At 56.2% G+C, this 16,339-nt stretch overlaps 7 protein-coding genes across 7 annotated transcripts, besides 7 other annotated features; 2 read left to right on the top strand and 5 right to left on the bottom strand.

The window, feature by feature from the left end:
• Window positions 1-27: 27 nt before the first annotated feature.
• On the bottom strand, window positions 28-2,961 carry EKO05_0008956 (uncharacterized protein; the record flags this gene model as incomplete). Its single annotated transcript, XM_059637432.1, has 2 exons — window positions 28-2,722; window positions 2,777-2,961. The coding sequence occupies 2 exons, from the start codon at window positions 2,959-2,961 to the stop codon at window positions 28-30; spliced, it is 2,880 nt and encodes a 959-aa protein (XP_059493415.1).
• Window positions 1,877-2,019: a tandem repeat.
• Window positions 2,797-2,812: a tandem repeat.
• Window positions 2,813-2,880: a tandem repeat.
• Window positions 2,881-2,922: a tandem repeat.
• A 112-nt stretch (window positions 2,962-3,073) lies between the features above and the next one.
• Window positions 3,074-3,120: a tandem repeat.
• Window positions 3,121-4,746: 1,626 nt separating this feature from the next.
• On the top strand, window positions 4,747-6,819 carry EKO05_0008955 (uncharacterized protein; the record flags this gene model as incomplete). The annotated part of the gene is made up of 2 exons (XM_038941892.1): window positions 4,747-5,080; window positions 5,126-6,819. 2 exons carry the CDS (start codon window positions 4,747-4,749, stop codon window positions 6,817-6,819), a joined length of 2,028 nt encoding a protein of 675 aa, XP_038795571.1.
• Window positions 6,820-6,962: 143 nt separating this feature from the next.
• Window positions 6,963-7,233: a tandem repeat.
• A 119-nt stretch (window positions 7,234-7,352) lies between these two features.
• Window positions 7,353-7,401: a tandem repeat.
• Window positions 7,402-7,714: 313 nt separating this feature from the next.
• On the bottom strand, window positions 7,715-9,349 carry EKO05_0008954 (uncharacterized protein; the record flags this gene model as incomplete). Its single annotated transcript, XM_038941985.2, has 1 exon — window positions 7,715-9,349. The coding sequence occupies one exon, from the start codon at window positions 9,347-9,349 to the stop codon at window positions 7,715-7,717; it is 1,635 nt and encodes a 544-aa protein (XP_038795570.2).
• A 688-nt stretch (window positions 9,350-10,037) lies between these two features.
• On the bottom strand, window positions 10,038-10,298 carry EKO05_0008953 (uncharacterized protein; the record flags this gene model as incomplete). The annotated part of the gene is made up of 1 exon (XM_059637431.1): window positions 10,038-10,298. One exon carries the CDS (start codon window positions 10,296-10,298, stop codon window positions 10,038-10,040), a length of 261 nt encoding a protein of 86 aa, XP_059493414.1.
• Window positions 10,299-10,567: 269 nt separating this feature from the next.
• Window positions 10,568-11,023, bottom strand: EKO05_0008952 (uncharacterized protein; the record flags this gene model as incomplete). Its single annotated transcript, XM_038941974.2, has 1 exon — window positions 10,568-11,023. One exon carries the CDS (start codon window positions 11,021-11,023, stop codon window positions 10,568-10,570), a length of 456 nt encoding a protein of 151 aa, XP_038795569.2.
• Window positions 11,024-11,582: 559 nt separating this feature from the next.
• On the top strand, window positions 11,583-13,810 carry EKO05_0008951 (uncharacterized protein; the record flags this gene model as incomplete). The annotated part of the gene is made up of 2 exons (XM_038942083.1): window positions 11,583-12,707; window positions 12,773-13,810. 2 exons carry the CDS (start codon window positions 11,583-11,585, stop codon window positions 13,808-13,810), a joined length of 2,163 nt encoding a protein of 720 aa, XP_038795568.1.
• Window positions 13,811-14,183: 373 nt separating this feature from the next.
• Window positions 14,184-16,087, bottom strand: EKO05_0008950 (Oligo-1,6-glucosidase; the record flags this gene model as incomplete). Its single annotated transcript, XM_038942129.1, has 3 exons — window positions 14,184-14,721; window positions 14,769-15,952; window positions 16,004-16,087. The coding sequence occupies 3 exons, from the start codon at window positions 16,085-16,087 to the stop codon at window positions 14,184-14,186; spliced, it is 1,806 nt and encodes a 601-aa protein (XP_038795567.1).
• Between the last annotated feature and the right edge of the window lie 252 nt (window positions 16,088-16,339).

Raw genomic sequence — 16,339 nt, 5'->3', positions numbered from 1 at the left:
TCCCCAGGCAAACACTCGACCACTGACTCACTCACCAACACACAACCCCGCGACCCCCTCCTGCAACCCCGTAGCATGATCCTTTTTCTTCCTCTCTGTTCTCTCTCCTTTTTCTCCTCTTTCTCCCCTCTCTCCTTTTTCTCCCCTCTCTCCTTTTTCTCCCCTCTCTCCTTTTTCTCCCCTCTCTCCCGTTTCTCCCCTCTCTCCCGTTTCTCCCCTCTCTCCCGTTTCTCCTCGTGCTGTCACTGCCACGGTCGCTGTCGGCGCTGGTGCCGCCGCCGTGCCCACCGCACGGGCCTTCTTCCTCCTCTTCTTGGTCCCCGAATGGCTCTCGGCCGTCAGTGGAGGGGCGTCGCGCAGCCAGCGGAGGATGGCTTCTGCGCGGGGGGTGCTGATGGGGTGGTCGCGCGGGGAAGGGGTGGTGGATGTTGGGGGAGGAGGGGGAGGGTGTGCGGGGGTGGTGTTGGTGGTGGTGGGCAAGGGGGTGGGAGTGGGAGTAGCGGTCGAGGTTGATGTTGAAGGTGAAGGTGATGTAGGTTCGGAAGGTGGGGGCGCGGTGGTTGGTGTTGGTGTCGATGGCGTTGTCGTTGTCGTTGTTGTTGTTGATGTTGTCGAGCTGGGAGGTGGAGAGTCAGCGATTTCGTCGTCGCGGAAACGCTGTTCGCGTGCGCGGACGGCGCGCTGGAAGGAGGCTTCGTCGACGACGCGCTCGTCGGCCAGGGCGTCGAGGATGGCTTCGTGCTTCTGGCGCTCGCGGCGCTGGGCTTTTGACTCGGCGGTTCCTGGTCGCGTTTCTGCGGCGGCGGTGCTGGGGGTGCTGGGATTGGGAGGGTGGGTGGGGTGTGGATTTGCATCGGGCTGCGGGGGCCGGCACAGCTTGTCCCACGAGCGCCCCAGGCCGATCCAGTTCCCGGCCCGGCGCAGCACTTCGACCCAGTCGCTGCGGGCGGGGCTGCGGGCGGCGAGGAAGATGGGGTAGCCGTCGCAGATGCGGGCGAGTCGCGCGGCGTTGTGCGCGTGGCGCAGGTGCTCTTTGGGCGGGGTCTGCAGGAGCGCGTGGCACAGCAGCAGCGAGTGCAGGGCGTCGGCGAGGAGCGGGTGGTAGGTCAGGCTCTCGTGGGCGGCGAAGGCGGGGGTGGCTGGGTTTGGCGGAGAGGTGGGCGGGTAAGGGGGCAGGCAGGGCGGAGGCACGGCGTCGAAGAGCTGGCTCATCTTGAAGACTGGGGGCGGGGGCAGCTTGGGCCAGGTGGAGCGGTGGGAGGCATGGTGGGCGGGGGGTCTGCGGTAGGGCGTGAGGGCCTCGGAGACGGGGGCGGTGTCGGGAGGAGCGGTGTCGGGAGGAGCGGTGTCGGGAGGAGCGGTGTCGGGAGGAGCGGTGTCGGGAGGAGCGGTGTCGGGAGGAGCGGTGTCGGGAGGAGCGGTGTCGGGAGGAGCGGTGTCGGGAGGAGCGGTGTCGGGAGGAGCGGTGTCGGGAGGAGCGGTGTCGAGGAGGGCTTGGGCGCGTCCGCTGGCCTGGCTGGTGGAATGGAAACGCCGCAGGAACTCGTCGGCGGCCTCGGCGGAGATGCCGGGCGTGTAGTCGAAGTGGGAGAGGAAGGCCAGGTAGTCTCGCAGCGCGCGCTTGGCGTTCTGGCGCACCTGCTTGCGGCTCTCTGCGCGGAACAGGCGGGCGTCTGCCTCGGCGGGGGTCTCGGGCACGGGTCCGTCGCACGCGGCTCTGGCCTCTTCCTGCTCTCTCAGGCCGTCCAGTGCGGCGTGGACGTGGCGGCAGGCGAGGGTGAAGTAGGCGCCGGCGCGGTGGAAGAGCAGCTGCGTCTCGAGCGAGCTGGGCTGGTCGTCGTCGGGGATGTTGACCTCGGCGCGCCAGTCGCGGCTGTGTTGGTGGTGTTGGTGGTGTTGATGGTGGTGTTGTTGGTGTTGGTGTTGGTGGTGTTGATGTTGTTGTTGGTGGTGTTGATGTTGTTGTTGGTGTGGTTGTGGTTGTAGTCGGTGTTGCTGTTGCTGTTGCTGGTGATGATGGGCCAGGGCGTCGGTCAGGTCCCTCGCGGCGTTGGCGTAGTCGTCCTTGAAGAGGCGGGTCAGGGCGCGTGTTCGCAGGGCGCTGGCGTCGGTCGGGCGCTCTGCGATGAGGCCGTCGAGCGTGTCCAGCGGCGTGGACTGGGCCATCATGCGGCTGGGGATCTTCTCGTGGAAAAAGTGGACGTAGCGGGCGTCCGGGTGGTGGGCGTTGCGCTGCAGCACCAGCTGGGCCACGTCCTCGAGCGTGCTCGCGCCCTGCATCGTCGCCACGCTCGCCGCAATCTCGTCGAGGTGGTAGGCCGCGCTCAGCTTCGCCGTGGCCAGCTCGCGCATGCGGTGCCTCCGCTCGCGACTCAGCTGCCCCCCGCCTGCGCCGTAGCCCGCGCCCGCACCTCCTCCCGCGGCCATGCCCATGCCCACGCCCACGCCCGCGGCCATGCCCAGCGCGGCCGCGGGGCCACCCAGCAGGCTGTTGGCGTGCAGGCTGCTGCTCAGCGCGGCCGCGGTCAGCCCGGTCGCGGCGCGCACCGCCAGGTTGGTGGCCTCGTCGACGTGCCTGCGGATCTTGGCCAGGTCGTACAGCACCGCCGCGTCCATGGGCCGTGGGCGCGGCGACAGGAAGTTTGTGTGCGCGAGCGACTCGAGCACCTCGGGCGGCAGCTGCAGCCACGGGCCGTGGAAGGAGGAAATGTAGCGCCAGTGCCTGCTCCCATCAACACTTGCACCCTGCCACCCCGGGCCTGTCTTCCTGACCTACTTGTTGCGACAGATGATCAACGCCGACGTCGACGCGCTGCCTGCCCTGTCTGCCCTGTCTGCCCTGCCTGTCCCGTCTGCCCTGCCTGCCCTGCCTGCCCTGCCATGGCCTGTCGCTGTCGCCGTCGCGGTCGCAGCCCCGTCGCCCGACTCGGGCTGCGCGCTCTTCTTCTTCTTCTTGGCCATGGTCTCTGTCCAAGCATGTCGCGCAGTGACGTGGGCGTGGCTGTCGTCTCTGGATGATGATCGATGAATTTCGAGCTTTGTCGCTAGCGCCTGCCGTAAACGCCGAGTCGATCTCACCTCACCTCTGACCTCACCTCACCTCTGACCTCACCTCACCTCTGTCGCTCGGCGAAAGCTGGAGAAAGTACTGCCTAGCTGAGGTACCTATAAATGCCAGCCATCATTCAGCACACCAGCTGTTGCTTAGTAATACTAGAGAAAATACATGAATGCCAGCTGTTGCTTAGTAATACTAGAGAAAATACATGAATGCCAGCTGTTGCTTAGTAATACTAGAGAAAATACATGAATGCCAGCTGTTGCTTAGTAATACTAGAGAAAATACATGAATGCCAGCTGTTGCTTAGTAATACTAGAGAAAATACATGAATGCCAGCTGTTGCTTAGTAATACTAGAGAAAATACATGAATGCCAGCTGTTGCTTAGTAATACTAGAGAAAATACATGAATGCCAGCTGTTGCTTAGTAATACTAGAGAAAATACATAAATGCCAGCTGCTGCTTAGTAATAGCAACCTGGGCACCGAATATTCCCCATTCACCTCGCCGTACTCCCCTTGCTCCTGCTCTCCCTGAGACGCTCACGTTGGGGTCACGGGTGGCAGACACCTGCCAAAACGGCTAAGCGCCCTTGATCTCACGCGTGCATGTCGCCCGCTCTTATTGGCTTGTTCGCCAGATGATTCCAGACACTCGCGGCCTGCCTGTTTGCCGTTCCGCAACGCAAAGCGTTACAGCCAGTAACAGCGTCACGTGCATTCGATCCACACCCCCCACAATGGCCCATTCCTGCCCTTCACCAGCTGTTTCTGCATCGATGCAGTCCAACTGCCTTGGATCGACGCACGTCCCTGCCGGGAGATGCCTCACAAGGATGCTTGGCCAATCGCCGGCAGAGCTTGTCCGAAAGCTTAATTCGATACGTTAGCCTCCCGCCACAACGAGTGTCGTCGCGCGGGAGGCTGACGGCAACCAACTGTCGCTGTCAATGCGGGGTAGAGCTTGCTTCTCATCGCCAGCAACGCCGTCCTCCAACACGGCCGTTCGGCATGTCGACAACCGCAACTCTCCTCTCCTCCACAAACGCTCTCCATTCTCCACCCCGCACCACGCTCTGACTGACTGCGTCGGAGCTTGCACTGCACCGACGTCGCCTTGGCTACGCTTAGCAACACATGCAGCCATGCTGACCCCATGCAAGCGCCATCCGCTGCCACTCGCACCCCTCTTGGCCAGCTCTTCTATTCGCCACACTTGCTTATCAACATGTCATATCAACTTGCCTCCGAGTCCTGGTCTCCACTGCCTAACGGCTTGCGCCTCGCTTTCTACAGAGGGAAGGTAGATGGTGACGTTGCAAGCTGGCAGGTGCTGCTCATTTCCTAAAACGATGCCCTGTCCCCGGCTGCCTACCTTCCACCAAGTACCATGGCTGATCTTGTGTGACTGGCTCTCACCCAGAGCCTCGTACATGTACCCATGCATGCCGGTAGATGGGTGGGTGTAGCGCTCACTCTCTCTGTAGGTGCGATATCGTCCCCTCTTCTCCCCTTGACCCTCGCCAGCGCCCCTCCTTGCGGCGTGCGCCTGGGAATATCTCGACCCTGGCGTTCACGGGATAGCCTTGGGGCCTGACGGAAGCTTTTATACAGTCGTTGTCTTCACGAGTGGGAGTGCATCCTGCTTCGTTCGTTCTTCTTCACAAGTCCAACCGGTTGGTCGTCATGGACTACTTCAAACGCATGCCAGGCCGCATCAGTCATGCTGTTTCCACAGACATCACCATCAATCGCACTGTTCGCTATGGCGGGAAAGCTGTCCGTGCTGCTCCTTCTGTCGCTGCTCAGTATCTCGTCGAGAGAGTGCCCGTGGTGCATTGGCTCCCTGGATACAATCCACGATGGCTGTTGAACGACACACTTGCTGGCGTCACTGTCGGTGTGCTGTTGATCCCTCAGTCGCTGGCCTACGCCAAGATTGCCACCATCCCTGGCGAGTTCGGGCTGATGTCCAGCTGGTTGCCCAACTTCCTCGTCTTCATCATGGGCACATCCAAGGGTGAGTTTCATCAAGACCATGGCAGTCAACAACTGACGTGCCAAGATCTGTCCACCGGTCCCACCTCTCTCATGGGGCTCCTGACTGCCGAGATTGTCGCTGACGTAGTCCACGAAGGCTACTCTGCACAAGCCATTGCCTCTGCAGTGGCCATGTCTGTGGGCATATATTCGCTCGCCATCGGTCTCCTCAAGCTTGGATTCTTGCTCGAGTTCATCTCGGTACCGGTGCTCAGTGGTTTCATCTCCGCTGCTGCCATCGTCATTATGCTTGGGCAGATTCCCTCGCTCTTCGGCATCACGGTCAGGACGGGTACTGCGAACATTATCCACGACATTTTTGCCAAGCTCCCGCAATGGGACGGTGCAACCTGTGGCATCGGCCTTGGCGGTATTCTCATCCTCGTGATGATGCAGAAGATGGGCCAGCGCTGGGGCAAGAAGAGCAAGGCTGTGTGGTTGCTCGCACTGGGTCGCAGCGCCGTCGTTCTGATCCTCTTCACTGGCATCTCGTATGGCATCAACAGGAACAGAGCGGACGACCCGGTGTGGGCGCTGAGCAAGGTCAAGTCCGACGGCATTGAGGCACCTAGGATGCCCGACAGCGAGCTGATCAAGAAGGTGTTCCCCCGCTCCATCGCCCCCTTCATCGCTGCTGCTCTGGAGCACTTGGCCATTGCCAAAGCGTTTGGTCGCAAGAATAACTACATCACGGACCCCGCCCAAGAGCTGGTCTATCTGGGCACCACCAACTTCTTCAACTCCTTCTTCTCTTCCATGGCTGTAGGTGGCGCCATGTCGCGCACGGCTGTCAACTCCGACTCTGGCGTCAAGTCTCCTGCGTACGGTGTCATTGCGGGCGGCGTAGTCATCCTCTCCCTCTTCAAGCTCAGCCCGGCCCTGTACTGGATTCCCAAAGCGACGCTGGCCGCCATCATCGTGACTGCCGTCTGGCATATTGTCATCCCTCCCAAGGTCTTCTACGGCTACTGGAAGACGTCGCTCGTGGACTTTATCGCATCCATGCTCGCTTTCTGGCTCACCCTGTTTGTCTCGTCTGAAGTGGGCATCGGCGCAGCGGTCGGCTTCAGCATCTGCTACCACCTCCTCTTCCAGGCGTTCCACCGCGTGCGCCGCATCACCACGCTTGACGCTACCTTTTCCAACCCAAACAGCACTGTCGTGCCCCTCGACACACAGGTTTTCCGCATCCACCAGTCCATGCTGTTCTACAACGCATACCACATCAAGAACCAATGCCTCGACGCGATCCAGACGCACAGCTCAGGGCAAGTCGTCACCCCAGAAGCACAGAAAGAGCGAAACTGGAGCGTCGCAGGCGACAAGCGCGCCGCACGCCTCCGCACCAAAGCCGCCATCGTCGACGAACCAGTCCAAATCCGCATCGTCGTACTAGACCTCTGCGGCATGCACAACATCGACACCACCGGCCTCAGCGCGCTCCAAGACCTCAAAGCCGACGTCGAGAAGTTTGGCGGCAAGGCCACGCAGCTGCGTCTCGTGGGGCTGAACGAGCGCGTCGCGCTGCGCTTCGCCCGCTTCGGATGGCCCGTCGCTGCAGCGGATGAGATGGAGAAGAGCAGCGAGGAGCGCCGCAGGGTTACTGCTGTTTATGCTTCTGTACAACAGGCGCTGGTGCAGCGTGGACGCACGTACAGCGAGGACGAGATTACGCCGGTTGAGGTACATATCTTTGGGGACGAGAAGGAGAAGGTTTAGTCATCTTTGAGAAAGTTGTACATGCGTTCATTGATCACAAGCTGTCGCAGACAAAAGAAAAGTACTCTTCGTACGCACATGTGCTTGCTTTCTCAGCCACGTTATACAGGCCTATTTCTGCCGTGACATGCGCTATTCTACACTCTCTTTCTCTTTCTCTTTCTCTTTCTCTTTCTCTTTCTCTTTCTCTTTCTCTTTCTCTTTCTCTTTCTCTTTCTCTTTCTCTTTCTCTTTCTCTTTCTCTTTCTCTTTCTCTTTCTCTTCCTCTTTCTCTTTCTCTTTCTCTTTCTCTTTCTCTTTCTCTCCTTCTTTTCTCTTCTTCTTTTCTCTTCTCTTTCTCTTTCTCTTTCTCTTTCTCTTTCTCTTTCTCTTTCTCTTTCTCTTTCTCTTTCTCTTTCTCTTTCTCTTCCTCTTCCTACTTACCACCCCTACTATTAGAATTAGCTAACGCTGCACCTAGCTTAAAGCTAGAAAGAACAGAAACCTAGTATATTACGCTTTATTAACTACTTAGTATCTTCTTCTTTTATCTCTCTCTTTCTCTTTCTCTTTCTCTTTCTCTTCCTCTTTCTCTTTCTCTTTTCTACTTACTAGCCCTACTATTAGAATTAGCTTTAGAATCAGCTAACGCTGCGTCTAGCTTAAGCTAGAAAGAACAGAAACCTAGTGTATTACGCTTTATTAACTACTTAGTGCTTCTACGCTGTTCTTGGGATATTGGACGACTGTATTTCTCGCTGGCGGCGGTCCTTGAGCTCGCCTCTTGCTCTTCCACGGCGCTGTGGTCTGGAACACGACACACTTCATCACTGCCACCCACAGTCTCCTGTTCCTCGACAAGCGCTTGTGCGCAAATGAGCTTGTGTGTGTGCAGATCCATGCGGTTGTCGTCTGGCTAGTCACGCACGATGTCGTCGATGGTGTATTCCATCCCCATCCGGCTGACCATTCCTCCGCGCCCGTGAGCAGGCACACTGTAGACGGCGAACTGGGAGCAAAGGAAGCGGCCGAGACTAGCCCACACGCGCCTCCCACTGCGCACTCTCTGCACCACACGAACCGCGCCGCGATCAAGAACAGCGAAGCTCCGGAGGCGAGACGGCCGGGTCGTGTAAGCCCCCGCCACGCTATCCTTTGTCTTTTCTCGAAACGAATCTCGATGCTCCCGGTGCGTCCAGCCCCTCCTAACCCCCAGGAAGAATCCCTCGTTCCGCCCAAACACCTTCCACACCCCGCGACTCCGGCCTTGGCACCGCGCTTCCAGCGACTCGAAGTCGTCTTTGTCGATCGCTGATAGGGCCCCCCCGTGCTGGCAGCCATGCACGTGCCAGTGCAGATCCACCCAGGTGCAGCGCTCGGAGACGGTGGGAAAGGGACCGAAGCACACGGGGCAGTGCGCTGGTGCACTTTTCTCCAGGCAGAGGCGGCGATGGTGGAAGGCGTCCAGGGAGGTGAAGTGCTCGAGCGGGAGGGCGCAGTGTGCGCAGTTACGGGGATCGGCGCGCGCGGAGGTGGTCTCCTGCCAGTGGGTCCTTGCGGCGGAGAAGGGAGGTTGGGATGTGGAGGCTGTGCAGGTGTAGATGTGCTCTGCGATCTCGCAGCAGTTCCAAGGGAGGGATTCGTCTGAGAAGCGGGTTTTGCAGCGAGGACAGGTCGTCGGTGGGGTGGGTAGGTTGCGTTGGCATAGCACGCGGTGCTCGAAGGTCGCGGTGCAGGAGAGGGTGCCGAGGGGGAGGTCGCAGAACACGCAGGCTTCTGTGGAGGTATCCGTGTTGGTAGGGCAAGGCGCTTTGGATGACGGCGAATCCGATGAGACTAAACGTCGGCTTGAGCTGGTACTCTCAACAGCAGCTTTGCGCAGCTTGTCCCAGCACGTGTTGAAATGCTCAGCGCGACACTCGTACCGGCGGCCTTTGAAGCTCTTGTAGCACACTGCACACCTAGGCTCAGCAGCGGAGATAGTCCTGCGATCTTGCTGCGTCGGTGCGCAGGGCGCCACTGGAGTAGCGGGCGTTTCTGTCCTGGAACGAGCGTCGTCAACACCCGAGTCACACTCTGGTGTAACGGGACGCGTTGGGGGCTCGAGTTCCCCCATAGTCCATGTAGTGGATGCGGAACTCGGCTGCGGAACGGGCCATGTCAGCTCCTGCGGATCAGACGAGGAACCACTCTGCCTGAGCAATTCAGCCCAGTCACTCAACTCTTCCGCTCGAAGTGTAGTCGGTCTTTGTTCTCCAGGATATGCGTCGCCCATTCCAAGTCTTGCGTCGGAAGAGATATCTTGAAGATACCAGGAGAGAGCTTGCGGTAGCGTTGGAAATACAGTCGATGCTCCGAATGGCGAAAAGCATGGATTTGGTATCAGATATAGTCGATGTATGTCAGCTGCGGAAGCAGCGAAGAAAACCAATGCCGAATTATTCGAACATAGAATGTTTGCTTGTGAACCATGGTTCGATCTTCGTCGAATCAGGAAGAATGCCGGCCAATCGAGACGCAGACAAAAGTTCAGTGTAATGCGAACTGGCATGAGCGATAACGTCGCTGCTTTCTGAGACGCACTTTTTCTTGTGCGAGGGGGCTGCGTCGACTCGGAGGGGAGGATGCCGACAATGTTGCGTTGTTCCTGCCTAGCTGTGAAGGCATAGGCGGCGATCAGCGCAGATGTTCTTCAAAAAAAATATCGGTGGATTTCCGAGGGTGGCCTGGATCGTGCTATAAGTAATGCAGGTGGACTTGCATTTCTATCCGTACTTCCACATGACCTCGGTCCGTCAGGAAACACAGCTTCAGAACATCACAGCATCACATGATGACCGCCATGTACCCGGCAGTCATCGTTCTGTTGGCCCTCGGTGCTTTGTCCGAGATGTGCGTTGTGTTTGCACTCTTGTATGCCGCACTGAAGAGAGACGAGCGGCAATCATACTGGGTGAACATGAGGGATACCCTAAAATTGGGGTTTTGACGATCGTTAAAATCCCCATGTGACGTCCTGAACAGAAAGCAGGAGATCATGACCGAGCTAGACGCGTTACCCTAGTGCTTTTGTCGAATGAGTTTCCTCCCCAATGATACTATGTCGTTCCGTTATCCATGGCAATGACACTATGGTCACCCGTCAGTCGTATCTTCGAAAATATTGTCCGTCACCTAGTCCTCTCGCTCGTTTCGAAGCAGCAGTAGTCATAGCGCATCTTAGCGCTTGTACTTCGCCATCAAGTTCGCCTGTCCTTCGAGCAGTTCATGCAGTTCTTTCTCGGCCTTCGTTCGCAGTCCCTGTTCCTTGTGGATGCAGTCTCCGCACAGCTGATCAGCACCTCCTGGGCTTCGCTGAGCTGCTTGTGCCTGCTATCTGAGTATTTGAGGCGTTGGACTTCGGTGTTTTGCTTTGCAATAAGCTGGTCGGATTTTGCGTGGTTTGCAACTTGGTCCCTCACCTCCAGCAGTTCAGAAAGAAATTCTGCAAAGTCCTTCATGTTTTCTGCATTGCGACGTTCAAGTTTCGACATCCGTCTATGGAGTAAACACAAGCGTATGCTCTCTTACTAAAACAATTGGAGGCGTTTTACCAAGCATCACAGGATGCGGATCCGCTAGGTTTGACGCTGCGTTGGATTGATGTGGTGGATTCTTTCGTGGGAGCTTCTTTGTTCCTTTGAGCCCTCGTCTGGACGTTGGCGAACAATTGGGTCCGACCTTTGAGACACTTTCGCTTTGCGCAGCCTGGCTTGAGAGTAAGTCCGAATCACAAGAACGAGTCGAGCCTGTGCCACTTACGATCAAACTCATCTTCGCTTTCGCTGTCTACATAGTCTCCATCCTCTGTCATCGTGTTGCCTATTGAAGGCTTTGCGGGGGTTGAGTTCCTAGAGGTAGCTCGAGCCCTCTTGCGGAAGGAGACGTTGACTGCGACATCGAGCATACTCTTTCCAAGATCTTCAAGGAAACTTCCGTATGCTTCAATAGTTCGACTATGTTCTGCGTCCAAAGAGAGATAGCATATACAAGCTCGAAAGGCGTCCTTTGCGGATTCACCGGTAGATGAACTCCCCAACCAAGAAAGTGCAGGATCGAAAATGACGTCTTCCAGGGTTTCAAATGGCCACAAAGGACGAGGGCCATCCCAGATGTACTCAATGTCGTTGGCCAAATCGCCGTTGAGTCTAGCGTAAATATCAGCGTTGGCGCCGAAAGCTTTCATCGTGCCGAGTCGAAGCATTGCTGTGCATGATGACTTTTTGAATAGAGCCTCGTCCTTGACAGTACATCCCGTTGATTCTGGGTAAGAGGAGCGGGCCACATGATGCATTTGAGCTAACATCCTCTTCACATTGAACAAGGTAAGTGCTTGCCGGCAGCCGCACTCGCAGACGGTGATGGGACTTTGTGGGCGATTGACGAGCCAGACGTAGCAATACCTGCGTGATCGCACTCATAGAAGGCCGGTTATCTGTGGAGAGGTGGAGTTTTTGGTAGGAAAAGCAGCTTATAAAGAAGCTCTGGGGTGAGCGCGAAGACCTTCGTGTGCTGTACAGGCGAGGGAAGACGCTCAGACCTGGGGCATACTACAAGAGTTCGCTGACGGTCAGGTGCCAGGATGGAAGACTCTTTGTAGCACTTTGTTGTCGTTCGGCACACGTTCTGACGCGACGCGGCTCTCTTTCACCTTCACCTCGACTGCAGTATTTTTCACCCCCTACCAAGTTCTCCGTCTACCTGAAAAAGAACACCAGACTACCTTTTGTCACTTACCTTCCTAAATGCAATTTGTGTCCGCGCCAGGCGGCATCCGCGACATGTTCTCTCGCACGGACAAAGAGAAAATCCCACCTGACCTCAAGCGCGCGCTCACGCTCCTTAACCTCTCCGACTTTGCCGGCGTAGAAGAGCGCTTCCTTGCCACGACCGCATTCCTCGAACCGTGGGCGGTTTTCCGAGATGCTGTTCTTCTCGTCAACAACACGCGCAACACTGAGCCGAGCAGCATCACGCGGCTCGATATCTTGTGGTTCTATACCCAGTTCGATGAAGGTATTCGACGCCACGATCCACGTGCCGAGAAGACGGGCTCGCACTTCGAGATCGATAAGCGCGGCTGGAGCTCCACAGAGTTCGAGAAGCATCTCCACGCTTGGCTGTTGCAGAGTTTCTTTGTGGGTAAAGCGTACAGTCCGTTTGGTTTCAGGTACTTTGAGCTCAAGAATATTTGCGCGGCTTGGGAAGAAGTCTTCGTACCCATCATCAAAGCCGTACGCGCTTCGTACAGCGTCAAGGGCAGGAGACACTACGGTCGTCTGGCGCTGTTCATCGAGGACAGGTGCCCCAGTCGCCTCGCTTTCCCGGAAGGTAACATCACCATGCCAGACGGTGTCGTGACTTCACCAACACCATTCCGCATGGTATCCAGGCCATCGCACCTCCGCGGCGCCAGCCAGACTGTGCTGACAAAGAAGAACTACGATGAGGCCGAAAGGGAGTTGCGCAACGTCTACCCGCAATATGGCGGCTTAGTCGAACGCCCAAAGTTCAAGCAGAACGTGGGAGAATGGCTGGAGGAGCAGCGGGTTCGTGCGATGCATCGCAAAACAATCGTTCAACCAGAGGCCGCGCGGTATGTACCCAAGTACCATCCTCAAGTCTTGAAACAGTCTGAGCAGGAGGCCCACGACAGGCCGCCCGAGAAGAATAATGGTAGCCGCAGCCCGATTAAGCGTTGTTCTGACAGCATACGCCGCTCGTTGTCAGGCAACGTCTCCGACGTTCGCATTGGCAAGGCCACACATCTTTCTACTCTTGAGCCTACACGTCCAAAAGCTCCAGATACGCCAAAGGGTCCTTTGATTCCATACGGCCTATATTCCTACGTCCCAAGAATGCCGAAACAAGTAAGTCAGCACATAATGTATTCGAGTCGCACGATCGAGCAAATCTGTCTGACCACGCGGCACAGGAGCCTAAGAGTCCTCTTCATGGCATAACGCGACAAATTCACGTCCCTGATGATGTGTCAGACCGGTCAAGCCAGTCAACACACCCAACCGCTATTTCTCTACAAAATTCGCCTGGCAAAGATGATGCATGGCCACTGCCTGCACCACCTCTCCCACGGCCAGAGCTATCACAGCAGAGAACGCCCGACCAGAGAGCATACATATCCATTCGCAACTCGAACCCATTCAACGAGGTCACGCATGAAGATATGTTGAACGTGGCTCATCGCCGGAGTGTCGACTCGGAAGGCTCCAGATATTCTCCCATGGGTGCACTGAGTGCCATTCCGCGTCCGCTCAATAACGACAATGGCAGTTATAACAACCCGTCCACGCATGCGACGCTGCAGACAAGAGAATTATACTCGCATGTTCGTCGTCCGAGCTACGAAGGCAACGGCTACCAGGAGGAGGTCAGCTTGACCAACCTCCACGCTAGGAAGATCAGTGACAGTGACCAATCCTCAGTCGGTGACGAGGTACCGTTGAAGCCACGCGGTCGCCTGCCCGCTCCCATCAATGTTCCGCCCCCGTACATCAACCAGCTGCGCGTCGTTTCGAACGATACATACCACAACGACTCACCACCGAATCCACAGGCAGTTCCATGGCCAGGAAATTCTCCCCCTAAGCCAGTCGCTTGGCCAGGTTTCGAGGACTCTCCACACTGTTTTCTAAAAGCTGCGTCTGCGATCGCACCACCGATTCCAGCCAAGAGCGCTGAGCGTTGGGCGTTGAAGAGGGGTCAGCGATCCGAACAGATTCTGCATGAAGAGACACACTCGCACGAGATGACGCGTATCGTCTCGAGGGAGAACATCCGCGCTGCTCTTGGTGATCTGTCGCAGGAGAGCTCGATGGAAGACCTCAAGGCGCACCCGGCTGCTCGTGCAAAGAACGCACCATCACGTGTTGCGAGTCCACCGAGGCTGGAAACGTATAACACGCACATGTTTCCGAGGAAAGATGCGCATCACAACGGGGACTCTGGCCGATAGATGATGTCTCCGCTGAACTATTTGTTGTGGGTCACCTTAACCCTTGGAGCTGTGGAAAAGGCTGAAACGGCAGCGTTGGAATTGCAATAGCACGAAATCTGGGCAATGAATCATCCTACGAGACAGATGGTAAGAGAGGCCATACACGATATCTGTGAGACGTGACGATGGCGCTCGTAAGTGAAAGAGCGACACGTCGAGCGTGACGCTCTTTAGCGTGGCCGATTTAGGGTTTAGCGCGGTTAGGGTTTAGCGCGGTAGTGGACAGGTACGGCATAATCAGTGTCCTCTTCTGGTTTCATCACTGTTCAACATGTAAAATGCCTTTCCCGAGCCTGTGCTGGTTTTCTGAAACATGCATGCTGGGCGCAGACTACTCGAGCATACCCAAGAGCGCCTCCCAAGGTCTCAGTTCGAGCTTCCCACTCTTTGCCTTGTTGTCAATCCCACGTTCGTCGTAATTGCCAGCAACCCACTTCTTGACCTTTAGGTCACCCAGTTTGTCCCAAGTAAGCTGCTCGCCACTCATGTTGAGCACTGTGACGAATGCATTTTTCTCGCTCCAACGCCTGTACGCAACGACGTTCTTATCTTCTGGGTCCAGCAGTTCAAAGTCGCCGTACACGAAGACGTCTTTGTTTTCCTTGCGGCACTCAAGACCGCGCTTCCAAAAAGCGTGAACAGAGAGTGTGCCTGGAGACGGGTTCGCATTGTCAAGCTGAGCCTTGGCATTGACAGTTTTGTAGTCGTCGTTGACGCGCATCCAGGGCTCAGTACCCGCAGACGTAAAGCCCGCATGAGCCTCGCTCGTCCATTGAACAGGTGTTCGAGCATGGTCGCGGGCTTTCCTTTGCATGATCTCGCGCGCTAGGGCCTGCTTTTTTTCGTCGCCGGGGTACATGTCTCGGTATCTGAACCAAGTCAGTATTGAAATCGGCCTGGGATGAGGACGACTTACTTCTTGAAGAAGTTGATACTTTCGATATCTTTGTACTCTGATGGCTCCCAGCTTGGGGGTACGTTTCGCATACCGATCTCCTCGCCCTGGTATACGAACACAGTACCAGCGAGTGTAGTCTGCATCAAGCAAAGTAGCTTAGCGCCATATTCGCGAAATTCATCGCTGTCGTCTGTATACCTGCTGACGCTGCGGGGCTGGTCATGATTCTCAATGAAAAGTGAGTTCCAACCATCTCGTTCGAGCATGAGGCGTTGCAGGCGATTGATTATTTTTTTCAGATCGCGGGAGTCCCAGGGGTGGAGCGTGTACTTGAAGTCGCCGGGCACGTTGTCGATATCCACAATATCGAAGGCGAAAATCATGTTGAGTTCCTCGTTATGGGCTCCGACAATCTGGATAATCTCGTCCTCGTCCCGGACAAACGGCATTTCGCCTACCGTAAAAGTGTCGTATTTGGACAGAACCTTGCGGTTGATGTCCTTGAGGAACTCGTGCAACCGAGGTCCGTTTGCGTAAAGCTTAGCGCCAGGCTGATACTTGTTTTCTTTGACTGTGATTTCGGCGTCGTCAAAGGACTGCACTTTCGAGATCAGGTTGATTACATCCATGCGGAACCCAGAGACACCACGGTCGAGCCAGAAACGCAGCACGTCATGTACAGCTTCCCTTACCGCAGGGTTTTCCCAGTTCAAATCTGGTTGCTCGGGCGTAAAGAGCGAAAGGTAGTATTCCTGGGTCTTTTCATCCCAGGTCCACGCAGAGTTGGCTTCACCCAGAATCTGAGCCCAGTTGTTTGGCGGCTGACGATTTCCCTCCGCGTCATACTTTGCTGGCTTCCAGATATACCAGTCTCGCTTCGAAGACTCTTTTGAAGATCGCGAATCGAGGAACCAGGCATGCTCTTCAGATGTGTGATTGACGACCAGATCCATAACTAGCTTCATGTCACGCTTCTTGATTTCTTTGATCAGATTGTCGACATCTTGCAACGTGCCATAGCTTGGATCTATGTCTTCATAGTCGGCGATGTCGTAGCCCATGTCCGCCTGGGGGCTCTTGTAGATTGGCGATACCCAGATGATGTCCACTCCCAGATCCTTCAGGTAATCAAGCTTCTCTGTAATACCAGGCACGTCGCCCCAGCCATCGCCATTTGTATCTTTGAAGGATGCAGGGTAGACCTGAAGCACTTGTGAGATACTGGCTGTCTGAAACAACAAACTTCAGCCTACCTGGTAAACCACCGCCTCTTTCCACCACCGGTGCTTATCAGTACCGACATAGAGGTCCTTCTGAGTTCGTTGAGAAGTCGTCATATCGTTGTGCCTAACTAAGCAATGCGAGAAGGATTCCGTTAAGTAGCCGTTCACTTTCGTGTCACGTCATCACTCTGTGGAGCGGTCCACAGAACCCCAGAACAGCGCATCTTGGCGACACTCCGAACTACTGCACGCCAGCTCATGTTAGATCCTCAGCCCAACCACACCTCATCTGGTGGCATCTCGATAAGATCGGCGATATCAAACCAAAGGTTCGCAAGTCGTTGCGCCAGGTTCTGTGGACTTCGC

The sequence above is a fragment of the Ascochyta rabiei genome, chromosome 16 (assembly GCF_004011695.2).
Source record: "Ascochyta rabiei chromosome 16, complete sequence".
Classification (NCBI taxonomy): Eukaryota; Fungi; Ascomycota; class Dothideomycetes; order Pleosporales; family Didymellaceae; genus Ascochyta; species Ascochyta rabiei.
The sequence above is the reverse complement of the archived record's forward strand: the minus strand, read 5'-3'. Positions and strand labels throughout refer to the sequence as shown.